Genomic DNA, 26,456 nt, shown 5'->3' with positions numbered 1-26,456 from the left:
CGGGGGCCTGTCCGACTCTTCATAGTGGAGACCCTTTCTGGGATGTCTGCCACTGTAGTGGTTACTAAACCCTGTTCAGGAAGGTTGCTGTGGTCTTAGATCTACTAACCGCTGAGGTCTCACTCAATGCCTTCAACACACCAGTTGTTGGGCTTGGTACCCAATCTCGGGTGGGGGTGTGATATCTCCCCCCTGACCTGACATCCTGGCTCCCCCTTGCTGTAGCATTTGTGTTGTACCTCATCAATCTCCAGCTGTGATAGCAGTTGCTTCTTCCGAATGCTGGAACACTGAGTTACTAGTTGTTTCACCGTCGGTCTAGATGTTGGGCATCGAAAAGTCCAGAGGTCCCACATCCTCTTCATGTAACCCTTTCTGTTGGGGTTAATTGCATGATAGGATTCCAACAGCGCCATGTTCCCTTGTCCACGTCTGAGCTTCTTGTTCCACTAGCCCATTTCTCATCATTTCATCATCTCATTTCAACAAATGTTATTTTTTTAAGTTTTTTTTAAACAATAAATTTAACTTTAGAATTAGAAATGTCCTATTTATGGATATAAAACTTTGGATTAGCGTTCTGATTCTTTTCCCCTCAATTTTGTGCATGAATTTAAACATGCAAAGCATTAAGTGTAAAGAAATAGCATACTTACAATAGTGTGCTTGGATAATAGAGCTATAAGTATATAGGAAAGCATTAAATAAACAAATAAAGAAATAAATATAAGATGAGATGTAGACACAGAACTAGAATCATTTAAATACATTTTTAAAGAAATTAGAGCACATTTGTTACAACTGTATCAAATGTTTTTATTTTAACAGGCTTACAGGTAATAACTGGCTAGATAGATAGATGTAGATTTCCTTTTCTGATGGGAAACTACATTTATTCTTATTTAACTGGGCAAGAAATATCATGAGACCTTTTTTAACAAATGACTGACACATAACAAGAAATAGCTAACATTTTCCAAGTGTTCTTCCTCATTTTCCATGGGCTGCTCTTAGTTTGGGAATAACTGACCTTAGTAAAGTGACACTACCGCTCTCTAGCGACAGTCTCATTAGTTGCACCAATCAGGGGCCACGACAATTCACCAATCCAAACGCAGCCATCGACATGGCAACATCGCCTCCTCCTATTGGCTCTGCTTCTCCTAACGTGTCATAAACAGGAAAGCTCCGGATGGTGATGATAATCCTGCATATAAACCGGAATATAATCGTATAATGAAGCTCTGAATGATCGGAAACGTTTTTTAAAAAGAAAAGGAAATAATGGAGGTGAGATTATTTTTTTTTCTGAGCTGGCTTTAAAGACTAGCCTGCGAGCTAACGCTAGCTAGCTGACACAGTCAAAAGTCCACTTAAGTGACAGAGAAATGAACACTTTACACTGAGTGTAAGTTAGCAGAGAAAACAGTCTGTCCTATGACATTCACAATGTCTTCCTAACGGTTTAATATGATATTGTCCTTTCCGTAAGTTAAATAAGAGAGGTAAAGAGGAAGTAAAAGGTGTAAATAACAAAATGTATTGGCTGTCTCCCTGCAGCGGAACATTCAGAACCTTCCCATCGACATACAGACCAGCAAACTTTTAGGTAAGACAAAAACACGCACATTTAAAACAAGCATTTGCTTCTCTATGTGTTCCTCTGCAGCTGGGCTACAAGCAGCTAATACAGCCCTGTAGTCCTTTAGCATGCTGGCTGAAACAGATGTTACAGATGTAAACTCGCTCTGTGTGGTTGCAGACTGGCTGGTGGATCGGAGGCACTGTGACCTGAAATGGCAAAGTGCAGTGAAGGTGATCAGGGAGAAGATCAATGCTGCCATCCAGGACATGCCGGAGAACGAGGAGATCAAGGCGCTCCTCTCCGGCTCTTGTAGGTCCCCTACAACTCAATACACCCACCCAGCCTTCGACTTCTCTGAGAGATGAATCTATTATGGACCCAGCAGGCTATTTAGCACCATTTCTACTATTCTCAAGGACTCTCCTTATATATATATATATATATATATATATATATATATATATATATATATATATATATATATATATATATATATATGTATATGTATATATATATATATATATATATATATATATATATATATATGTAATGATTATAATATATATAATCATCAATGAAGGCTTAAACCCCCCTTCACAACTTTATTAACGTTTTTTTTTCTTGTTATCATTATTCTTATTTTAAGGTGGTGTTACAAACCTGCTAATGACTGCAACAAAGTGGAGACTAACACTGGAGTTTTTTAATGGTTTTATTTTAAAATACTGTCTAATCTAAGCTAATAATGGCAGTCAGGAGAGCATCACAAGGTTTAGCAATAAGTGCTGTCCCTCCCAAGCCAACCTCAGGCATGCTTTTGCACAACGTGTGGACAACTAGCAGTTAACCCCAGGCAACTCCCAAAGACTCTTGCACTGCTACTGCAACACCAGCAGGGGTTGCAGAGGAGCATGGCTTTGGTGTTTATTGTATTTTAAGCAGCTGTTAATATGCACTGCTTTTAAATCTTCATCTATTTCTGTGCTTTGTTTACTTTCACTGACAGACATTCACTACTTTCACTGCTTGAGGATCGTGGAGATCCTGAGGGGAACTGAGGCTTCCTCCAAGAACATCTTTGGCAGATACTCATCACAGAGGATGAAGGTGAGAGGATTCATAAATGTCAGTGTCACATGTTAAGGGGATTTTTTTATTTGGGATTTCTGCTGTAAAACTTTCTCCCTTGTGGTTTTGTTTTCATAGGACTGGCAGGAGATTGTGTCTCTTTATGAAGCAGATAATGTCTATTTGGGTAAGTGTGTTAGGAAAATAAGGGAAAGACATATCACTATGTCTTGATTATAGTACAAAAACACCTGTGAACCCTGTATTTTATACAGGGTGTCTCTGGCTCCTTTGAAAATAAATCTTAAAATATCTTTAATTTATATTTACTGACAGTATGGATGAGTTTTAAGTGTTTTTTGACTCGTTAATGTGCAAATTTCCATCTCTCAGTGCTGCTATTTTTGTCCCATTTAAACATTTAGGTCATGAAATGCGACTGTGTACAAATATTTGTTAATGCTTTATAGTTCAGCTAAGACTTTCATGTTGTTTAAAATGCTTAAAACCAGTTAGCAATGAGATAATGTTTATTTTGCAGGGACAATAAACAAGGCATATATTTGACCTAAAAGCTCATTTTCATCTGTAGTTTTTAGACAGATGAACCGAATCAGTAAATATAAAAGCATTCTTTAGTGCAAATAAATTTCATCTATGTTAACCAAAATTCATTTTCACACAGCTTGCTGTCTGCAGAACTGCGACTCTTTCAGCCACGTTTTCTGATGTTCTGTGGTCAGAAATTTCACAACTCTGCTGCCTTAACAGAAAAACAGTTTAATCATCCGGTGTTGTGGACTAAAATGTAAAACTTTCCATTTACAGATTGCTTATATAGCAGCACAAAGCAAGTCCAAGAGAACTTCTTTGTGAAGCTTGCACGTCACAGTAAATTTTAGAGCTCTATGTACACCTTGTAATGATCAGATTTCCCAAGTAGGGCCTCGTGGATGTACAAAGTCTAACACATGCATATCAAATACAGCTGATGTAGAGGAATATAGAAGTCACTTCACTATGGTTAGAAAACTTTAAATTAGCAGGTAAAACTGACATCTAGCAACATGAACCACCTTCCCCTGAGCAGATGTTAGCATTTGTTCCACTTGGTCCTCAGTCATGTTCTTACTTCTACTCCGGCATCAGAACACTGAGAACCTCCGGGGTACAAAGATGCAAGTTTAACAATAAATTGCTTCAGAATAAAGATTACTCGTGATGGTTGGAGCTAGTACCTGGAAATATGGAAGGTGTTTCAGATTTAGCACCATGACATAGTGTTCAGAAAAACAATTATATATTTGGACAATATTCTTCAACACCACCATGTACTTATATTTTGTCTTGGTGATTATTTTTAACTTTACTTGAAAAGAGTGTATTTTCGCCATAGACTGTATGTAAATGGGGGCTGTAGAGGAGTTGCCCCCTGCTGGATGGAAAGAATGCAGCATTAAAGCACTTCCTGTAGCCGTCAGTTTTTCAGATCTTGAAGCTATGCTGTATCTGTTATACAGTCTGTGGTTTTTGGTGTATTTTTCCAGCCCTTAAATTTTGTCTAAGATATGTTAAAGTTCCTGAAGTCTTAGATTTAACTTGCTTATACCTGTAGGCTCCCTCTTTTAAAGCAGGAAGGTTATGAAGCGTTAATTTTGTTGCTGCATTTGTGTAGCTTAGGATATCGACCACAAAATCCAGCTGAAGAAACAAAATAATTGCATGTGCTGAATGATAAAAAATGTGTTTGTGCATCCCAGTGGAGTTGGCCAGCTTGCTGAGCCGCAACGTGAGCTACGAAGGCCCGGCTCTGAGGAGGCAGCTAGCCAAAGCTCAGCAGCTGCAGCAGGAGCTGAGCAGGCGGGAGGTGGAGTGCCAGAGCTCAGCCGCAGACCTGAGGGAACGCTACTACGCTGCCTGCAAACAGTATGGCATCACAGTAAGTGCAAGAACGTACACACCTCTAGGAGAATATTCAGACACAAACACTCAGAGTTACGCATTTTATTAACTGATTGATGTGAATGTGAACAGAAAGCAGTAACCTTAGGCGGGGGCCTCACCCTGTAAGGCCATAAATGTAAGAACAAAGATTTTAAACTCAAATCTAAACTTGACAGGAAGCTGGTGGAAAAGCTTTAACAATCGTGTGCTATGTGAGGATTTCTGAGCCTTTGATTGACTTATTTGCTTCTTACAGGGTGAAAATGTGCCTCGAGAGCTTCAGGCTCTGGTGAAGGACTTACCAGCGGTTCTTGACGAAGTCGGGAAGGATGCTGCAAGGCTAGAAGAGCAAATACAACTTTATGCTGCCTTTACAAACTTTGTCTGTGACTGGTGAGTAAGGGATACAGTAGAGATGCCATGTTATGGGGAAAAAACATAATTACTGTTATTTTGGGCAATATTGAAATCTTAAAAATTTAAAATTAGTTAGTTACAAACTTAACAAACGGTTAAAAACTTTTCACGGGGAATCTCCTTGAACTTTAAATGTCGTTCAAACTGAAAACAAGTGAATAAATGAGTTATAAAAGGTGGGCCATTCTGTGAAGAGTGAGCCAAAAACAGATGGGATGAGAGACAATCTGAGTTAAAAAGACAAAGCCGGCTGCAGGCAACTGTTAATGATCCTTCAAGTTTCATGATCCTAACTCGTTCTAGATAGACCAGGTTGTCCAAAGGCTCACTCATGAGTTAAAGCAGCTCCTTTGCTAATCAGAGGTAAAGTGGTTGACTCCCCGGCTCTTCCAGTCCACGTGCTGATGTGTTGCTTGGGCCAAAAAAACATGAAAGGACTTTATAAATGCATCTGTGACTGGGCGACTGCAGCTTTCAGTGTAAAAGCTTTGTGTTTTCATAATAGTGGAAGCTAAATTATTTTCAGTTGTAACTGAGATCCAGTTTATCATCCAACCTTAAAATATTATGTTTTGTCTTGTCGCAGTTTCTCTCAAATGTATATTTTTGCAGATACAGCTCAAACATCGGTGTATATCCATCAGAGCAGTTCACAAAAAACTATAAAAGTAAACTTGAAAGAAACACTTCCTGTTCTGTTTAACTACATAAACCATAGATAATGTTTGTGCTGGGTCACATGAGCTCACATGTTGTCATTTGTAGGTCTGAGCCAGTCCTCCCTATGCTGACATTTGCCCAAAAAAGAGGGAACGCAACATTTTATGAGTGGAGAACGGGGAAAGTCCCCACAGTTGTTGAAAGGCCAGTTGTGGATGAATCACCACCTGATACAATCACAGAGGACGCGGTTAGTTTTACTGCATGTGTATTCTTGTTGTTGTGCTCATATAATTAAAACTAGTAAGAACCATTCATTATTCTATCTTAATGCAGTTCACTTATGTAAACTGGGCCATAATTGAAATTATCAGTAAATGCCTGCATGTTTCAAAGTGATTCCAAATGTCCACTCACAGCAGGAGTTCTTTCTTACCGCTGTTTCTGCTTCGTCTTCTAAAATCTGTTTTAGATCGACTGGGGCGACTTTGGCAAAGTATCAGATTCCCTGGGTGTGAGTTCAGGCATCACAGTTGAGGATGGAATAGACTGGGGAATCAGCCTGGAGCCGAACTCCAAGGTAGGGCGTCTGAACACGTCTGCATGGCATCCTTTCCTCTAAAACAGTGATAGAGTGCAATATAGTGATTTTTTTTAAAGGTACATCCTCATCTTAAACCAGCTGCAGTGCCTGAATTTTGCAGCAGAAATTCAGTGTGTGTGAAAACATGTTAGCAAGCTGATTAACACCAAATAGGCCACAAGTTAACGTACAAATGGTCAAAAATAACTGGCTAAAACTACAAGGTAAATCGTACATATGAAGCCTGGTAAAATAATATCAACAACAATAATAATGAAAACTTTTTTTCATTGTATAGGTTCCACTAAAGCAAAGTTGCTTGCTCGCTATTGTCCCCCTTATGCGCAGCAATTTGCAACATAATTTGTGCCATTACTGCTGGCATGCAACTCCAGCTCTTTGGCACAACCAATGGTGTGGAAAATTGCATCTCCACAGTCTATCAGTGCAGTGTCCTGCAAGTGAACAGAACCAGTAGAGGCGTTTGGGGGTGGGGTGGGATGGGGGGGTTCAAGAAAATTAGAAAAAATTAGAAAAAAAAATTGAAAATGAAAGACACTTTTTTTTGTTTTTGTTTGAGTGACGCACTACCGGGTATATTTTTCCCTGCAGGGACACAATTCATTTCAGGGGACTGCAGTGAGTGACGTATACAATTTTGTGGTGATGTATTGTGTTGCAACGTCAGTGTGTGTACGAAGTGGCCATTGAGTCAAGCATACCCTCAGATTAATGGATAAATGGTCAAAATAGATATCTTACTGTATAGTTGCTTGGAATATACAGGCGCTATGAATAAATGGTCAAAAACGTTGCACCATAAAATATTGAAAAACGCTTTAATGGCATTTTTGTTAACTTTTAATAAAGTAAAATTAAATTTGGTTTGTTTTTCTGTTCTTTCATTATAATTGTTAATGCTTGATAATAAATTTTGTTCTGTTTGGTGCAATCTCTCAGGTTCTGAAGGGCATATGCCAGAAAAAGTTTGAGAACTGCTGGATAAAGTAAAAGTATATGGTTATATGATTGCAGAAGTACAGAATATATTGGGTGAAAATGTCTAAAAGTACTGTAGAGCTATGCCAGGCAGAAAAAGCTGTAATAAACCACAGTGTTGATTACTTTTTGGGAGAAGGTAGTCAGTTGAGTAATGGGAGGTAAAAGGCTGAACTATTCTCTCTCCGTCTCCCTCATCAGGACCCCGGGGCAGGCGGCATCGACTGGGGTGACAACGCAGAAGCTCCCATTGAAATTGAAATTGTGGATGCGGGCACAGACTGTGAGAAACTTTTTTTTCCCCTTCTAATCCTTTTTATGCTTGCAGCTGTCACATGCTCAGCTGCTGAAATGTCCGTTTGCTAAAAAAGACTCATTTTATTTTGAAGGCCCTGAGGGAGTGGCGAGGGGTGAAGATGCTCTAAGTATACTGGAAAACCCTCAGTCACGCAGCCGGTTCATTGACGAGTTGATGGAGGTAAAGACTACAGTCATTCGATCTCAAATTACTTCTGCAAGACCCACAGATATTTGTATATAGCCTAATGATATAAAGCTATAGGCAGAACACACAAGTGGAGCATTAAGCAGCTTAGAGGGAGAGTGTGTTGTTAAAAACTTTTTGTTTTACTCCAAACACACCAGGTTTGCTGAAGGTTTGCATTGCAAATGCTAGTGAAAAGCATTCAACAGCATCTGTTTTAACTTTCAGACAAAAACGTGTAAAGTAACAGTTCCACAGACTGACACAGAGGACATTTTGTGATTATTTTTTTTTAATTTGTATTTGTATTTTTTTGGTCTTTTGTTGTTGTTTATATTTATTGCAGTTTTTAAAAACTAAAATTCTGAAGGATAGAAGGAGTGACCTTTCAGTGACTAGCTAAGTGTTGCTCAGTTTTTTAGGTTGAACATTTGTATTTTAACTTAAGGTTGTGTGATGATTGTAAAATGTTCTGGACAAAATTATTGATGATGAAAATTTGTAAATATCATTTAGTCCCACAGGTCTCCTCACTAAGCCATTAAATCTATTTAAATGAAGGAAAAAGGTCTAATTGAACTGCTTAGTTTCAGATAGACGTGCCGGGGGAATGTTTTTGGGGGGGTTTCTTGGCCACCCAAAAAGTTAGGAACACCCTGGTCCTGGAAGGTTAAAGCTTATGTCTTCTACAGGTTTTGTTGGAACACAACTGTGCGAGGGTCCACAAGCCAGTGTATGTGTAATGCTGGTCCCAAGCCCAGATAAATGGGAAGGGTTGTGTCAGAAAGAGCATCTGGCATAAAATCTTGGCCAAATCAAACATGTGGATCCTGAAGAATGAGATTTCCATACTGGATCAGTCAGAGCCCGGGTTAACAAAGACCACCTTCAGTGCTGAATGTTCGTCAGAGTGCTGGTGAAAGCTTTGCTACTGTTGGCGAAGGCAAAGGAAGAGGAAAGGGGGAAGGCATGTTAGGAGGCAGCGAGAGAGAAGGAAAGGCAGGGACTGTCAATGTAGGGACGACGCAAGAAAAATCTTGATGTCCGAAACATGACTGTAGCCACCAAAGGTATTTCTGCCATTAGGCTACAAATAAAGTACGCCATAGTCTTATGACTTCACCATCACCTCCTGCATTCACTTTGATGACGACTTATCTGCAGTCTTATTTAGCCATTTGCCAGTAAGCATCTTCTCTAGTACACATAATAGATTAACGAGTGAGCTATTTACATGTGTTTCATGTTGTGGAACAAAAGGTAAAATGTCCAAGGTTTGCGTTAACAACAGCCAAACTCAAGAGTTGACTCAGTTTTTAGCAGTCAATCCATGTAGTTGTGTGCACCATACTTATTATTTAATTCAAATCAAAACTTTTTATTTCCAAGGCCATCAGAGTAGCACACATCTTTTAATTAAGTGGGTACAGGGGGTGTCTGAAGCCTGCCTCATTTGATTTTCGTCTGGAGGCAGAGCACACTGCAAACAGGTTGCAGTAATTCACATGTATTAGGTACTACTGAACACGAATAATAGTGCAGTAAAGTATAATGTAGTATTCAAAGTATAACTTCAGATTTGAAGAATCTCCTTATGTGTCTCTTCTCTGTAGCAGTTTCTACAATTTCAGATTGTAGAAACATACGTTGGCAGGTAAGCAGTCCAGTCAGGACGGAGTAAACCAAGAAGAAAGAAAACAAGAAAGCTGAATAAAATAGCTGCAGTGTGTTATCAAGGTGAAGGCTATGAGACCACTGACAAGCAGCCTGACGTTCTTGTGAGCACAGCGGCTACATGTTATTATAAAGTTTTAGATAAGCTCAAAAGAGATGGCCACAAAGCTGCAAGAATGAAGTTAAAATGGTGAAAAAAAGAACGCCAAGATTGAGGTCAAACAGTTTCTAGTTGTGGCACTGAATCAAGACAAATGCATAGCAACAGTGAAATGCAGAGGCGGCCACTTTATACTCCAGATGAAGTGAAAAGGTATAGAGCCCGGATTGGAATTGGGTCATGGTTTCGGTGTTTGGTACTAGTCAGGAGTGTCTCTGCTGCATGGTTAACCAGCTGCTGGTGCGATAAGGAAGACCTCTGCACAGAGAGAACTGCAGAAATTCAGGAAAGAGACAATAAAGGCAGATGGTGTGATTTCATAATCTTTTACGTGGATTAAATAGAAAAATCTGGTCCTGATAAATGTTTAGCTGATATGGTCTTATGCATTCAGACATAACAGAAGATTAGGATCTCAGTTTAACAATATTTCACCTGAAGGAATACTCCCACTGTTGAGGTGCAATTGCATTTTTTACTGTGATATTTATATATAAGTGTTTGAATGCCAGATTTGGTTTTCTGTCACTAACGCATGACTCTGGCTTCATTTGTCGGTGCAGCTGGAGGTGTTCCTGACTCAGCGTCTGAGTGAGATGAGAGAAGAGGGCGATGTGGTAGCTATGAGCCAGTTCCAGCAGGCCCCCTCGGTCATCCAAGGCCAAACCTGCGAACACATCCAGGCGATGATGTCTGAGGTGCAGGACCTTCTGGGGAGGCTCACCACTCTCCGGATGCAGCACCTGTTCATGATTCACGCCTCTCCACGGTATGAATATCGCCAGAATATCAGCATGATCACCACTGAGCTCTATTTCAGGAAACAATGTGAATACATAACCTTGTTGTAAAATAACACACATAAGATGAAGAACTATCATTTCAAACTTCCCTTTTAGCACTTTATTGTGACTTTTGTATATAATAGCTTAGAGCAAGGGTGGGGAACTCCAGGCCTGGAGGGCCGGTGTCCTGCAGGTTTTAGATCTCACCCTGCGTCAACACATCTGAATCAAATGATTAGTTCATTACCAGGCCTCTGGAGAACTTCAAGACGTGTTGAGGAGGTGATTTAACCATTTAAATCAGCTGTGTTGGATCAAGGACACATCTAAACCCTGCAGGACACCGGCCCTTGAGACCTGGAGTTCCCCATCCCTGTGCTTATTTCAGAAAGTGAAAGTTAGAATTTGTGCCACAAAATCTGGAGTTTCTGTACTCTTAAGGATCCCCTTTCACCAGTCAGACCCAGAAAAAAAACCTTTGCAGATAAAAAATTGCAAGCCTGATATTACCTTGACATTCATCTCTGTGGTTAGTGTGATTAGTTCTGTGATTCATTTCTACCATAACTGGCTGTGATTTAAGAAACAGTTGACTTTTATTATTCTGTCTCTTTTCTGTAGAAGGGAAATTAAAGTACAGAATGCTTAATTGATTGCCTTGTAGCAGGTCCTTTTTTATGTAAAGTACACTGACAATAAATTTTATTCTGTATAAATAATATAAGCTACTTTGAGCTGCTCACTTATTCACAGCGGGTAGCTCTGCATATTTGATTTGGCAGATTTTTACACCAGATGCCCTTCCTGACACAAACCCCTTTATGACTCCTTGTGGGCTCAAAACTGGGGCTTTTTTGCTTGTTAGGCAAATAAGTTAACCGCTACAATACAGAGCCACTTATTCAGTATAAATGACATAAATCATTTCTGTCTTGAGCATCAGTCTTTAAATAAAGTGGAAAAACCCCTTTGTGTGCATCAGAAATGTTGCACCTTTCGTTCATTATTTTTAATGTGATGTGCGTGTTCAGGTATGTTGAGCGCGTGTCGGAGATGCTGAGACAGAAAATGAAGCAGTCTGACATTCTGGTGCTGAAAGGAGCCACAATGGCAGAGAAGAGGCAGGAAGCCCTGCAGGAGCAGTCCAGGCTGGAGCCTCGTGTTGACCTGCTGGCAGGATGCACCCGGGAACTCCAGAAGCTGGTACAGCATTATGTTTGTATTTGTTTCTGTTGGCACGGTGGATAATTTACTAGCTATGTCAAATGAGGAGGCTGCAGGAAGCAACAAATACTGAAAACTGTCATTGTGAGATCTCTGTTTAAATATGAGCAGACACATAAAGGTATTCATATTCTATGTGACATGGAAATGGTACAAATTCTAAGTGTTACGCCGACAATGTTCTCAGAAGTAACTGATGATTGTTATGTTTGTTTTCACAGATCGAGGCAGACATTTCAAAGCGATACCACAACAGGCCTGTGAACCTGATGGGGGTTAATATTTAGTGAACTTCAGACAGTCACTGAAAATATTTTGTCATGATCTACAACAGAAATTAAAAAAGTGATATTTAATGTAAACTTTTGTTGGGGTTTTTTTTTTGTTCTTTACGTTTTTGTATTACTGCTGTAGAGATAAAGAAACGAACAATGTTGAAAATACTAAAACGTGATAAAAATAACTTGTGTATTGTTAGGACTGGGTCTTGGTTTAAAACCAGGGAATAAAACTGGATTTTAAGCAGGTTTCAAGTTTTGATGCCCCTGTATTAAAACAAAATATATTACTGTCCAAAAGTCCTGAGCCACCACTCATTTCTTCATATTTCGCTTCCAAGAAACCTGATTTTCTTGTCATTTTTTTAAGTTTTTCTTTGGACATTGACTGCTTTTTCACTCATTTTCAGTCCAGTCCTTGTACCTAACCATTTTCAGAGGAATGCTTGAAAAATGCCAAAGACAACACTGATTTGCAGTTATAAACTGGTATATGTGCACCAATAAGGTGATTCTGAAAAAGCTATTGGCCAAAAAACAAACAAACTGCGTAGCGTGCAGTGTGACCTTAAGAAATTTGAGGAAACTGGACAAGTTTGGGGCAAAAGGAGCGACAGACTTGAAAACATTTTTGAAAAACAGCAGATGAACAGTATCTGAAGGTCATGTCGTTAAGAAATAGGAATAAATCCATCAAACACCTGACACGGGACCTGAGAGATGCATCTGGACCTTCAGCTGAGCCATCTACTGTTCACTGAAGCCACGTCAGAAATGATGAAAACTTTTCATGACCACTGGCTGAAGAACAAGATCTTCTTTGTCGCTGATGTTTGCCAGAATTTTCTGGTTTATTTTGTTTTTCCGTATGTGTGTTTTGTTTCTTTAGGCTATGCGTCCATAATATGAATGTCATACTTTGACTTCTATATGTTATTATGACTGCAAAGGGACCTTACAAACCTCTTTAAATATAATTTATAATATAAATACATTTTCATTTTATTATCATTGAAAAGCATTGTCATTGCTTTCAAGACTCACTATAATTAAAAAACTAAATATTTGAAATTTAAAAGACTGGGTGAAGGTGATTAAATCACCCCCAAGTCATCATTGATTTACAAACTCTTTAAATCAAGAATATTTAAGTTGTAAATTTACAAGAAAACACTAACTAAGAAAAAGGTCAAATTTATGTCAAAACTTAGCTAAATAAAAATGAATATTTTTACCTAAAAAAAAAGTCCTCATAAATATATGAGGGGAAAAACGGAAAATGAAAATTAGTCAATGACATTAGTCATAAAAAATATGACTAAAATATGACTAATTCAGCTCAACATTACCACTTTGTTTAGCTGAAAAGTGCTGTAACCAACTGTAACAAAGTGATTCCCTCAATATTTCCAACAATATGACAGCAGAATAAAGGGCCGCTGTGTTTTAAGAAAAGGACACTGTGGCTATAAAGTTATTACTTAATATGCGTGTAATGTGCTTTCCCGTTCTGCACTTTTTAGACTGTCCCAATGCAAAAAAGGGTCGGAAAAATACAAAGCATATGAATGACGACACAGTGTTACCACTCGTTCTTCTTTTATAGGCTAAAAAAGTTTCAGTAACAGCGTTGCACATATGCTGTGAGACACAACCTGCTATGGACAATTACAAAATAAAAATAAAAATGGTTTAAAAGTTCTAAGAGACGTCAATAAAATCAAAACAAAAACGTGGATTTATAACTTAACACTGATTTTTCTGGGTTCTCAAGAGCTATTTTGTATTTAAAATTATATTTTGAAACCACTTTTTCAACAACTAGGTTTACATTTAGTCTCAGGACAGATTTCTTTTTTTAAATATTTTGTGCATATTGTTTTCAAATTCATGGCTGGGCCAGAAAATGGCCTGCAATTGTAATGCACTGAATTTCTCCCCAGCTTGAACCTTGAAAAGTAAAGCTGCCGATAATTGACTCAAAAAACGAAAAAGAAAGGAAATCCAAGATTTCCTAAATGTTCCAATTATATTTTAAGTAAACTAACTTCCCCCCTTTTCACGTAATTTTGCGTGTTTTTCCCGTAATATTTACTTTTATTTCTTGTAAATCAAAACATTACAAAACATTTTTTTTATTTCTAAATTTTACATGCATGTCCTCACCCTTTACCTTTTTTTTATTATCATCATTATTATTATTATCATTTTTATTTTGCCGTCGTACACTTGTGGAAGATTACCAGCGGGGGAATTTTCAGTCGGCTGATGAAAGCTTGCCACTAGAATGTTCTACGCATGCTCTGTGTGAAAGCGTGTTTTGGTGTCAAGCGGCGCTGCTAGGCTAGCCGGGCTAGCTAGCAATTTTGCAAGTCATGGTGGGCCATTCAATGAGGAAAGGCTGGAGAGTGCTGTATCTGGCATCACTGTGGAACTTTTAATGAAAAAGGACTTGTTACTATTCTAAGCTGAGGCATGAAGGCACACTTGCAAAATCTTCATGCGTAAGTATTACAATCAAAAGGTTTTAAATTAAATAACTAATACTGTGCGGCGAAACCGCATTGACTTACGGCGCAAGCTAACGTTAGTAGACACGTAAATTAATAAAAGTGATGTTTACGGGGGAGCAATGAACATAGTGGTGTATCTTGTTTACGTTACTTTTAAAACTAACTGAATTGTTTAGGTAGTTAGAAGAAAACTAGCTCATAAGGCTAGCACAGTGTACGTTTTGAGTTCCAATAGTAGTTGGGCATTTTCTGTCAACCCCGCCCTTGTCCTATTCTTATTGGTCGGGAGTTACTGGAGTCATGTGTCGTCGTTGCGCCCAAAGCATGTGGATGGCTGTACTTTCTGTCAATCACCTTTTCACCACTTGTTGCTAGGGAGATTGTTGATGCTAGCTACAGCGGAAGTAGGCAGTCCTAAAATTAAAATATAAACAGAGAAAGCTGTCATTTTTTTAAGGGTAAGTGGATAAAAAGCATCACAGCTACTTTGTCTTGTGTAATAAGGTAATGCGTAGTAGCGATAGCCGGATTTTAAGAGACAGGGCAGCTAACAGCTAACGTCGTAAGGACGAAAGGAGGGAGGGACCGTGCCATCCACCTAACATTGGTGCGTATGCTAGCAGCCCAGCGAGCTTTCTGGACTCCCTCATTCACCTTCAGCAGCACCCACACGAAGTAGTTGTCCTGTCAAGGGTGGGGTGATGCCTGGAGCTCTCTCTTCACCATCTCTGGGCTGCTGAATGTCCAGCAATGAGGAGGCATTGCGCGTTGCGAACCGACATCACTTATTTAGTCTTTAGAGGATGGAGTGGTTGCAATGGGCTACCAAGTCCTGTTTTCATTAACATGTGCCTAATGCAAATGTAGGTAGGTAAGGCTGGCGTGCTTCAGGGCTGAATGTATTGTAATGTTTAATTTTATTGCAAAAGAGCATTAACACATTTATTTCTCACTTTTGCCAGGAATGGGATGATGACACTCTTTTGAAGAGCAGAGCTTTGACTTTAAACTGGACTCTCTAAAAAAAAGTGAAAACCTCATCTTGGATCCTATACAGCTTTTTGACATAGATAATCCTGTATAACCCTCCCCTTTTGCTATATTTAACTGGTTTTTATGTTCATGTATCTATCTCAGTCTTTTAGTGGTAGTGGAGAACTATTGATCCAAGAAAGTTGGCCGCCTTTTTGTTTTTGTTTTTTACTTTCACCTTTTGTTCCTTTGTAAAGAAATGCTTTACCTGAAAAAGTACTTCACAGAGGGCCTGATTCAGTTCACCATCCTTCTGAGTCTCATTGGGGTGCGGGTGGACGTTGACACCTACCTAAACAATCAGCTGCCCCCACTGAGAGAGATCATCCTGGGGCCTAGCTCAGCCTACACCCAGACACAGTTTCACAACCTGCGCAACACGCTGGACGGCTATGGCATCCATCCAAAAAGTGTGGACCTCGATCATTTCTTCACCACTAGACGGCTGCTAAACCAGGTGCGCCAGCTGGATCGCCTCTTCGTGCCCAGTACAGAGCTCAACACCTGGCTAGTGCATCGTGACTCTGATACTGTGGTGTCCGCCAGCAGCCAGTCCAGCCCCACCATCACCCTGGACAATGGGGCCGGCCTAGAGGACGTTAACAACCCTGACGCTACCCCGGCCATGAGGGGAGGAAGTGGAGCACCTGAATCCACATACAGTCTGAACACAGCGGACAGCAGCCTGGGAGCTGTGGCCCCCGAGGGCAACCAGGACCACGGCAACAGGGATGGCAATGATGATCTCACAAAAGAGGTATGTTTCCACCAGGAGAGCATCAATCAAAACGTAGGTGCTCTCCATTTAGCAGAATTTATGGATTTGAGTTATGTTAAAAGATACAATTTTTTTCAACAAATGAGAAAATTTGTTTGTTACAGAAGCCAAAAATTAAACGCAGCATAAAGCAAAATAGTTTAAATAATTACAGTAACTACGATACATATAGGCCATATAAAATCATATATATATATATATATATATGGTGTGGATGTGTGTTTATGTTGTGAATGGCAGATTTAAGAGTAGTCTAGCCTAGCAAAGTAAAAAAAAAGAATATAAAAAAAGAAAGAAGAGAGGAAAAAATGCTTTTTTGTTACCTGGAAACATTGTATATATGTATTTATTAATAAATCCAGTATTTAGTATCTGTTTTCACTAAAAATAAATACAAAAAAGTTAATTCTGTTTCAAAAAACATAGCTTTGTGGTGACTAATAAAAACAGCCTCCACCCTAGGTCTTTTATCAGTGTGTGATATTTTTAGTCCAACCAGTTGAGTCACATTTAATACAGCTGTGGTTCTGGCCACATTTAACATTCTCCAACTTTGAAATGCATGGCGAGCAGCCCCCCCCCCCCGAAGTTTACTTCCTTACCTTAAAATGGAACAAAGGACATGATAACTATACAATTTTTTTGTTTGTCTCTTTTACGTTTAGTGTTTATGTGTTGTTATTTGTCACATTAACTATTATGTGAAGTATTGTCGACACACAATGGCCATATTGACACTGTGGAGATCGAGTTCACAGTCATTATTGGATTGCAATAAAGCAAGACTTCTTTCTGATCACATGATAACTACCGTGCCCAAGTGTTTATGTCACGGTTACATCATCTGATTTGTGTTATATCCACTCTCAAATGAAAACGGCCCATATAAAAGGTTTAATAAAAAGTGGCGATTTATCATATATTAGGTCATATTTTTAGCCGTGCACATGCCAAATATGTTGATAGTCAGTATGTGGCTATTAAAGTACCTTTCCTCTCTATACAGGGCCATTTTTCAATGGTTGCTCTGTGTTTTTTCAGGACATTGACTTGATTGACATCCTATGGCGACAGGACATTGATCTTGGCGCAGGAAGAGAAGTTTTTAACTACAGCAACCGTCAGAAGGAAAACGAGGAGGAGAAGCCCAGCCCACAGGAGAACAAAGACAGGAATGAGGAACAAGAAAGCTGGAGAAATGGCGTGAACTTACAAGGGGCTCCACCAGTGGATGGAGAGACTGGAGAGAGCATTCCTGAGCAGGTTTGTTAACACCAAGCCTTTCATTATATGCTATTGTTTTTAGTCGGACGCCTGCCTTTTAAGACATAAAAAGGAAACTTAAAAATAGGAGCTGTACACTGGTGATAAAAAGAAAATTTTCTCTGCTCAGTATTAATTTTATAAATGTAGAGACTTTCCACTTAGTTTCTTTGCTGCATTTGACCAAGGTGTTGCAAGTTTAAAAATTTGTGCTCAAAATCAAAATTGCTCAGCATGTATGTAATAGCATCATCTCGTTGTTGAGTCACACAAGCCGGTAATATAAAGCACATCAAGCTGTTGCAGTTAGATTAAGGTAGAAGTTCATTTCACAGAGACGCACATGACTGTATTGCATTTATTTTAAGGCTTCACATCCAAGAGAATATTCCAGCGAACCAGAGGCAGTTCAGAATCACAAGCTCATGTTACCCATCATAAAAGTACAAGTGCATAGAGACGCATAGTGTCAAGCACAGGGTTTATACGAACCCATAACGAAATCAAAAGCAAAAGAAATGTGTGTTAAATATTGATTAGATACATTAGCTGGGGATTGACTTGACAAATACACAGAGTATTAACTAACTGCATTAATAGTCCAAGAAACAAATGAGAGATTACAGGAATTTGTCTGTTTAGGCCTTAAAATTTCAGCAGCTAGACTTAAAAGAAGGGTTGGGGTTTTTTTTTAAACCAATTATGACCAGATCGAGATGTATTTAGAAAAGTAAGTGCATTTTAGACCGTGTCTGTTTTTCCACATTACAAAGAAATGCTGCTGCAGTAAATCAAAGGAAACTGGCTGCATGGTAAAATTACAGAAAAAGTATTGACAGCTCATTTCCTGGACTTTGTCCTGTAAAATAAAACAGAAATTTTCTGTTAATTCACAGAAATACCCCCCCCCCCCCCCAAAACACACACACACACACACACACTCTTTTTCTGATATATAATGAAAGTAATAGTAAAACAAAACCAAAAAAAAAACACCTGTTGGGTTTATTTTTTGTTTTGTTTTTTTGTTTATCTGGTACTTTTTTTTTGGCCTAGTATTGTATGCTGTGGGTGATTTCTTTGTTAGTAAGAAGGTTGTAAAAATGACGATTACTCAGATCTCTGCCTCAGGTTAACAGTTCAGACTTTCATGAGGTGATCTTTCCTTAAAGAGAAAAATACAGTGAAAAGTCGCAAATTTCTGCCTTTTCAAAAAATAATAATAATAATTTAAACCCCCGCATTGGGCTTTTTAATGAGACATGTTTGGCCCTTGGGCCACATGTTGGACACCCCTGAGCTGGACTGTCGGAACGACTGATGCTTTCAGCCTTAAACAGTTTGAGCTAATATGGGCAGGGTGTGAAAGCCCAAAGAAGGAGAGCCCTCAAAAAAGGAGGGTCTCAGTCTGCTTCCAGGCAGAATCTGCTGGAGTTTGCTTGTGATGTGAAACAATCACAAGCACTGGTCGTGCACTGTTTAAAAAAGCAATGTCTTGATTTCTATTGGCAAAGTTAGTGACTTAGAAGCCATGATCGGGTTTGAGTTGGTTGATTGGCTGCGTAAAAAAAGATAAAACCGCTCACAAACTGACAAAATCATTTGCATAGTTTTTGGGCTATAAATCCAAAGTGTGATATCATTTAAAGACGGTAAAGGATGACCTCAATAATGTGCCCGGAAACCCCTCAGGTGAGTCAATTGTTAATCTCAAGCACTGATTTACTGTTTAAACGTGCATGTAGCTTAATGTTAGCCACAATGGACCACTCTTAGATTAGGAGCTTTCCTGGCTGGGTGCACGTGTTTTTGTAAAATGTATATTTTTGCTTTTAAACTTCGCTGTTGTATTTCTGTGTATTGTAAGTGTTGATTAGATTTTCTTCTTCTACCTGGAAGTAAAAAAAGTAATTAATTAAAAAAAGAACATTTTTTGATGCCCCCCCAAATAGCATATATGTAAGTGAATTAAAATAATGTAACAAAGAGTTAATAAATGACCTAAAACAGTGGTTCTCACACTTTTTTTTCTGGCATTTCAGAAGCCCCAGTAAAAACCCATGTAAAAACAGCTGGTTAAAAATATTTTTATCCGATTTTTTTTTTTTATATATCATCCTGGTGATTTTCCTCTGACGGGATGGCCGCAGCCACTTTGGTGAGCACCAGAGTTCTGAATATGCAGTAAAAAGCCGACCTTCAATTAGCTAAGTTTTACTCCATATTTTTTTCCCTGGTTGTGTGCCCCACAGTTTAAGAACTGCTGGCCTAAAATGGCAACTACTTGTCAACTAGGAATGTCTTTGGTGAGGGAAGCCCTGGTTTATACCCTGGATAATTATTCAAATTTAGGCAGCAATCCCCCATACCAATTCATATATATGAACTTCTTCATGTGTGTACAAAAAAAGCCATTTTGTCTGGACAAATAAAATATAAGAGCTTCTCTTGTGAAAACACTTTAAGATTATTACCTTTCGTTTTTTTTTTCGTTGTTACCAGCTCCCAGGTCTCGGCACACAGACTTCACTGTCTCTACAAGAATGCTTGAGGCTGTTGGAGGCCACATTCCCTTTTGGAGAAGAAACTGAGGTAACAAAGAAAAATCTGCTGTTGAAATTGTCATGGCCACATATTTTATTTTTTTGGTGGCATCGCTCCTTCCCCTCCCACATACATGTGCGGAAAGCCTAAGGCAATGAGAGCAGCAGCAGAAACCACTAACTAGGGAACAGAACAGACCAGCCATCAGGAAAAGCAAATATGATATTGACAAGTGTGAGGAGTTGGGGTGGAGGAAGCAGTAATTCAAGGCAGGCTAGAGCAGCCTAAGTAGGATGCCTTGGATTTGACTGATGAGATACGATGCACTCCCCTTTTCTCAAAAGTTGAGCAGTTCTTACTTTAGTGCAGCTGAAAGATAAATCAGACCTACAGTCTCATATTTTAAATTGGATAAATTGGCACAATAAGCTACATATAATGTAAAATCAAGTTATTTTTTAATTTATGTGATATTTTTAATCAGTTTCCAGCCCCGGTTGTCAGCCCAGAAATTGCCGTTTCCAATGAAGAAGTTCCTTCTACATCTCAGGGCCTCCCTCTGGTGCCACAGCTGCCCTCAGCAGAACCACAGTTAGACCTGGAGCAGCAGTGGCAAGACATCATGGCCATCATGGAGCTACAAGTAAGATGGTTTTGTTTTGTCCTCATGATTGCTTGTGAAGTATATTTTGTAAGACCAGACACCTTCAGGTCTACATTAAATTCAAAATACTGAAATTATTTAACATTATTTTAAAATAATGCATTTTTGTCTTTAAACTCTCTTTTTTTAAGGCAATGGAAGTGAACAACACTTCTCTCCACACCAATTCAAGCAGCGTAAGTGCCATAAGTGGGACAACTGAGTCAAACACTGCAGGAAACTTTGAACTGTCTACTCGCTCGACGCCAATAAACCAGGATGTCAGCCTTCATCAGGCTTCCCTCCCCAGCTGCAGCCAAGACTTCCCCCAGATTTTTAACCCTCAGCTGGACTCGCCAAGCATTGCCCCAAGAACCGCCACACTCAGACCCTCCTCCAGCAACTCCACTAACATCAACTCCACATTCGGAGCCACCAACCTAACTGGGATCTTTCTCCCGCCACACGTGAACAGTTCCAGTAACAACGTTACTTCCACCCCTGTCCTCCCCGATCCTTTCAGCACCCTGCTGGAGGAGTCAATGCTTGACGAAATCAGCCTGTTGGACCTCGCCATGGAGGAGGGCTTCAGTCAGGCCCAGGCGTCCCAGTTGGAGGATGAGCTTGACTCAGATTCTGGTCTTTCCCTGGACTCCAGTCACAGCCCGGCCTCCCCAAGCAGCTCAGAAACCTCCTGCTCATCTGCAGCTTCCTCCTCTTCAACGTCTGCCACTTTCTCGGAGGAAGGAGCTGTGGGCTACAGCACTGACTCTGAGGTGGCCACTGTAGAGACAGAGGAAGGAGCTGTTGGAGGTTACCAGCCTGAATATAGCAAGCTCTGCCGTATGAGCTATCAGGACCCCTCCCAGTTCCACACTCTCCCTCAACTTGACAGCATCAGCCATAATCATACCTACAACCTGCCGCTTTCCTCTGCCTTCTCTGAGCACCCAGAGCTCCCCATTTCGGTCGGGAAGAAGACTGTCCGTGACAAACAGAACTCAAAGCCTCAGCCTCCTCAGGACCTGCTCGACAAGCACTCAAGCCGCGACGAGCGCAGAGCCCGGGCCATGAAAATCCCCTTCTCCAACGACAAGATCATCAACTTGCCCGTGGAAGAGTTCAACGAGCTGCTAGCCAAGCACCACCTGAGCGAAGCCCAGCTGGCCCTCATCCGTGACATCCGCAGGCGCGGGAAGAACAAGATGGCAGCCCAGAACTGCCGCAAACGCAAGCTGGACACCATCATAAAGCTGGAGCAGGGCGTCCAAGATCTGAGGCGCGACAAGGCCCGCCTGCTGAAGGAGAAGATGGAATTCATTCGCTCCATCCGGCAAATGAAGCAGAAGATGCAAAGCCTGTACCAAGAGGTGTTCACTCAGCTGCGGGACGAGGAGGGCCGGCCCTATCCTCCCAGTGAGTACTCGCTGCAGTACAGCACCGATGGCAGCGTGCTCATCATGCCCCGCGGCGTGACGACCGCCGAGCAGAACCGAAAGCCAGAGAAAAAACAGAAGGACAAAAAGAAGTGAGGGAGCACAAACTGCTGTTTATTCTATAACTTTGCTAAGTCAGTAAGAAAGATTTCTGCAGACACGAGAGAGATGTCCTTATTTCCTTTAAGAAGATTGTGGTGAGTAGAAAAATGGCATTGTTGACTACTCTTCCTGCATTAGTTTCTCCCCGTTTCATTCTGTTCCTACAATTTTTGTTCCTGGAAACAACTTTGACACAGAAGTAGCTCTTCGTTCGAGTACTGAGATTTAATTATTTAGACGAGGAGAAGAGGGATATAAAAGGACATAAAACGAGCTATTAGGAAGAAGAAAAAAAAATTAGCTGCTCTTGATCCTTTTGCACCAAACCACTGAGGATGGAGGAGTTTCACAGGGTGAAAGAAGGGACTGGGGGAGTACAAGAACACTGTCGAGGATGTTTGGAATACCTATGCACCGAAGGTTTTAAAGGACTATCAGATCACATCCCACCCTGGAGACTTTTGGTGATTTTCATAGTCACTGAGGCTTTTAAGTTGCAAAGAATTGCATCGATGGTTGTGAGTTTAGATACCAAAGGCCAAAAGGAAGTCCATTATTTTAGGATGCCAATTAACACCTATACTAACCAAAGGTTGTATTTGGTGCACATCACGTGATCTGTATACATCTTAAATGCTCCAACACTGCACTCTAATTCTGTAGGTTCCAGTTTTCGAGTCAGGTGGCATCTAAGTTTAGAAGGCCATAAATAGATCGGGTTTGATGTGTGGAAGGTGGATGTTGAGATGAGAGGAGTGGGAGGCTGAGAGCGTTCTTGCGCTGGTCACTGCTGAAAGAGGCCTGGAGGTGAAGTCTTTGAAGGGGAGCAGATTTAGGGAGGAGGCACGCTGCATTGCAAAATGTATCGACTTCCTTATAAATTATACATAGCACTGTAATTTGTCTTTAAAAGGCTTGGCTGTATGCATTTTGCCGTGTCTGTCGCTATTCCTTCGCTGCAGGTTTAAATACGGGAGCTGCGTTTAGGAAGGCTCTTATTAACTGTTCATAATCTGTAGTATAAGCAAGGTTATAGGTCTAGCCACATCAGCTTTACATAGACGCCTACACCCTTTTTTGTTGAATTCTAAATTCTGAGCCTGTAATTAAAGGAAGAATTCAAGATAACGGTGATGGGCCAGGAGCTCCAGAGAGTAGTGCATTATTAAAACCAACTCCAGGCAGTCTTGAGTCAAAGTCATTCAGTTTTCTTGGATGCCCCATTTTTAGCATTAACAGAAGGCAGGCTCAGTTGACGCTGGGGTGTAGCAACTTCCCTTTCAAGTAACATACGCGCCAAATCTAAGGAGCTTGGAAAACCTGGATGACTGAGAACCTTCACAGACATACGCGCCAAATGTTAAATACAACAGTGTATTAGGGCCAGTTAAGGGAGAAAACAATTTAAAAGGCTTGGCGAAGCTAGGGTGAAGGCCTGAGACAAAAGAATAGAGATTTTTTGTTGTTGTTGTTGTTTGTTTGTTTTCTCAGAATTGTTTTGCTTTAATCTCAAATTGAGGAGAAAAAAACCTGTTTATTATTTCAAAACCAGAAACAAGAAACAAACTGGCAAATTTATGGGAAGAAGACCTGAAAAATTTAAGAGAAAAAGAATTAGGAGAAAATTTACAGTCGAAAGAGATATTTTAGGAAAACAAAACAGGCAAATTCATGAGGAAAAAAATGGAAATTGACATTAAAATTGTAGAGATTGCACAAATTGCAGAAAATTGGTGGAAAATTATCAAGAAAATTAAATGTAAATTCACAGTTTAAAAAAAATAAAAAGTCTGTTGTAAACAAAAAAAAGACAAATTTATGAGAAAAAACAGACAATTCACAAGAAAAAAAATGCAAATTTCATAGAAAACTAGTTGCAAATGAATGAGAAAAGAATACGTAAATTCGCAAGGAAAAAAGGAAATTGTTGAGAAAAAAAAGATCAATTCAAAAACATAAAGTTGTAACGAGAAAACAATTTTTTTTTTTTTTTGGTTAGATATGGTTGCTTGACTAAAAAAATGACCAAAAACAAAAAAACTACTTTGCAAGTTTCTATTCAGTTTCTACTCATATTTGCCAATTTTTTTTTCTTGGAAATTTTTTAGAGTTCTCTATAATTGCAGTTTAAATCGAGTTGCCTGATTCTCCTCACCCTGTAGATTTTGTTTTACTTTGAACGACCCTGGTACGCCGTTGCGACTGTACGAAAAACCACTTGAGGATTTTTTTTAAACTGCTGTAAAGCCAAAGTGTTGGCTTCAATCAAGTTTTTGTGTTTATAACAGAGCGAGCCACGCGACTGATAACGCAAAAGCAACTCGAATGTGTGAAATGACGACACGTGTCGTGGCCACTTTGATCTGAATGCCTTTATTTAACGTTTCCGTCACTTTTATCCTCTCTTGAGAACCGAAGAGAGGAGGGATTTAAAAAAAAAAAGTTCTCAAAGTAGAAGTGCTATTACTTGTCTATTTGAATGAAGTTTGTCAGTACATGTGTTATATCACCTTCTTAAAAAAATAAATAAAATAGGTCCGTTGTGTCAGCTGAGATAGGAGATAGGCTAGATCTTTTTCCAAGGGGCTGAACAGAACTCGCAACATTAAGATGATGTCCAAATAAAACAGTTTTGAACGGAGAAGTGTCCTCATTAAATGTGATATTCAGGCATGAACCTCTGGTTAACATTCACTTCAGTGTAACACCAACTACTTAGTACTGCTACTACTTAGTGCACTTTTTTTGTCTGTCTTGTTCTGTAAATATTTTCATGTTTGTGTTTGTTATGATTTTATGTAGTCTGTTTAAAAACGTCTCCATTAACGGTCACACCCTCTGCTTTGAGTTTGGATGTAGTTCCCTCCGTTTTGAGGTATTTGCTGGCAATCAAGAATTGTTTTTATTGATTAATAAAGTGTTTTTATTTTCACCTGTGACTCTTGTGTTCTAGTTGTCCATGTTTCAGGCTTCCAGTCGGCGAAGGCACTAGATACCTTGACCGTGAACAACCTGAAAAAGGTTTATTTTCAGCTTCCTTTTTTTCTATTATTTTTGATTTCTTTTAGAGTTACTTTGCTTGATCCACAGCTCAAAATAATCCCTATTTATCTAATACTGACCAGACCCTCAGGTCATCCCTTCCCTTTAAGCCACCTTTCTGCTGCTTGCAAACAAGGTTTGGATGTGGTGTGTCAAAACATCAATAATTCAGGCAACTCCCACAGCTCTTCTGGAGGGAGATACCGAGGTGTTCTTGAGAGATATCATTCACCAGCGTGTCCTCCCTGTAGGGCATGCCTGAGACATCTCACCTGGGATGCATCCAAGAGGCATGGTCAGATACTCGATCCACTCCAGCTGGCTCCTTTCAGTGTCGAGCACTGGCTCTGCTCTGAGCCCCTCTCCTGATCTGTAATGCTGAGCCCAGACACCCTCCAGACGAAGCTCATTTTGGCCGCTTGTATCTGCGATCTCATTCTTTCGGGCACTACCCAGAGCAATAGGTGAGGTAGGAACGTAAATCACCAACTTTGCCTTCCTTTGTTCGTTCTTTATGCTTCTGTAGACAGATTACCTCAACATTTCCATGCACTTGTATTCCAAGTTTGGTTTTGTAGCTTAACGTGCCCTGTTCAAACAGCACCTGGGTGGGACTGCTGCTGTGCCTGAGATGATCAGATTAGAAATATTTACTCTTTGACATCATAAATGGTCAAGAGTAGGGAAAAAACTGCCTGAAATGGTGCTGAGTTGCGTGCACGCGCTCACCTTTGAGATCTCACATATTGTTTGAAAGTCGGTCAATGTTTACTTTCAGCCGCTTCCTCGTCACAAGGGGTCGCCACAGCATATTTTACACCGGATGCCCTTCCTTATTCAACCCCAGAGGGGATTTGTGTCTCCGGCTGAAGTCAAACCAGCAATTTTATGCTTGTCATGCAAATATAATTGCCAGAAAATAAAGAAAGCCCTAATCGGTCCCCTTTAAATCAGTTATTATACCTCAAACAATGGTTTACCTTGGAGTAACCGGCTATCCAGACAGCAGAAACACTGTTTGACTTCCTGCTCTGTTCCGATGGTCTCAGTTTTACATCGTGGCAGTTATTGAAATGCAATCCAACTTTTTCTCTCAACAGTGACTTTTAACCTGCATGTGATAAAGAAAATCAGAAAAATTGAGGCATCTAAACTACAGACACGTTACCTTGAACTAAAACCACATTTTTAGCCAGTCTGATAAATTAACCAGAATATAAAGATGATAATTATCTTATAATT

At 39.9% G+C, this 26,456-nt stretch overlaps 2 protein-coding genes across 3 annotated transcripts; both read left to right on the top strand.

Moving 5' to 3' along the window:
- The first annotated feature begins 1,137 nt into the window (after positions 1–1,137).
- cdk5rap3 (CDK5 regulatory subunit associated protein 3) lies at positions 1,138–11,945 on the top strand. The gene is made up of 14 exons (XM_063482586.1): positions 1,138–1,290; positions 1,561–1,609; positions 1,763–1,894; positions 2,592–2,692; positions 2,792–2,840; positions 4,414–4,592; positions 4,854–4,990; positions 5,780–5,924; positions 6,147–6,254; positions 7,458–7,539; positions 7,646–7,734; positions 10,138–10,343; positions 11,391–11,562; positions 11,805–11,945. The coding sequence occupies exons 1-14, from the start codon at positions 1,285–1,287 to the stop codon at positions 11,868–11,870; spliced, it is 1,521 nt and encodes a 506-aa protein (XP_063338656.1). The 5' UTR covers positions 1,138–1,284; the 3' UTR covers positions 11,871–11,945.
- A 2,222-nt stretch (positions 11,946–14,167) lies between these two features.
- Positions 14,168–25,111, top strand: nfe2l1b (nfe2 like bZIP transcription factor 1b). 2 transcript variants are annotated; one of them, XM_063482580.1, is made up of 6 exons: positions 14,168–14,365; positions 15,337–16,163; positions 17,226–17,447; positions 19,950–20,039; positions 20,476–20,634; positions 20,787–25,111. In XM_063482580.1, exons 2-6 carry the CDS (start codon positions 15,606–15,608, stop codon positions 22,164–22,166), a joined length of 2,409 nt encoding a protein of 802 aa, XP_063338650.1. In that variant the 5' UTR covers positions 14,168–14,365; positions 15,337–15,605; the 3' UTR covers positions 22,167–25,111. The 2 variants fall into 2 exon arrangements, with proteins under 2 accessions (XP_063338650.1, XP_063338651.1); XM_063482581.1 differs by lacking the exon at positions 14,168–14,365 and adding an exon at positions 14,722–15,241.
- The last annotated feature ends 1,345 nt before the right edge of the window (positions 25,112–26,456 follow it).

Source organism: Pelmatolapia mariae, linkage group LG8, assembly GCF_036321145.2.
Source record: "Pelmatolapia mariae isolate MD_Pm_ZW linkage group LG8, Pm_UMD_F_2, whole genome shotgun sequence".
NCBI lineage: Eukaryota > Metazoa > Chordata > Actinopteri > Cichliformes > Cichlidae > Pelmatolapia > Pelmatolapia mariae.
The sequence above is the reverse complement of the archived record's forward strand: the minus strand, read 5'-3'. Positions and strand labels throughout refer to the sequence as shown.

Excerpts from the sequence above, each read along its gene's own strand:
- cdk5rap3 (XM_063482586.1), top strand. Across the intron at positions 1,895-2,591 it reads GGCGCTCCTCTCCGGCTCTT|ACATTCACTACTTTCACTGC; the intron begins GTAGGTCCCCTA and ends TTTCACTGACAG. Across the intron at positions 5,925-6,146 it reads ATACAATCACAGAGGACGCG|ATCGACTGGGGCGACTTTGG; the intron begins GTTAGTTTTACT and ends AATCTGTTTTAG.
- nfe2l1b (XM_063482580.1), top strand. The coding sequence starts at position 15,606 with ATGCTTTACCTGAAAAAGTACTTCACAGAGGGCCTGATTCAGTTCACC. Across the intron at positions 16,164-17,225 it reads ATGATGATCTCACAAAAGAG|GACATTGACTTGATTGACAT; the intron begins GTATGTTTCCAC and ends GTGTTTTTTCAG. Across the intron at positions 17,448-19,949 it reads GAGAGAGCATTCCTGAGCAG|CTCCCAGGTCTCGGCACACA; the intron begins GTTTGTTAACAC and ends CGTTGTTACCAG.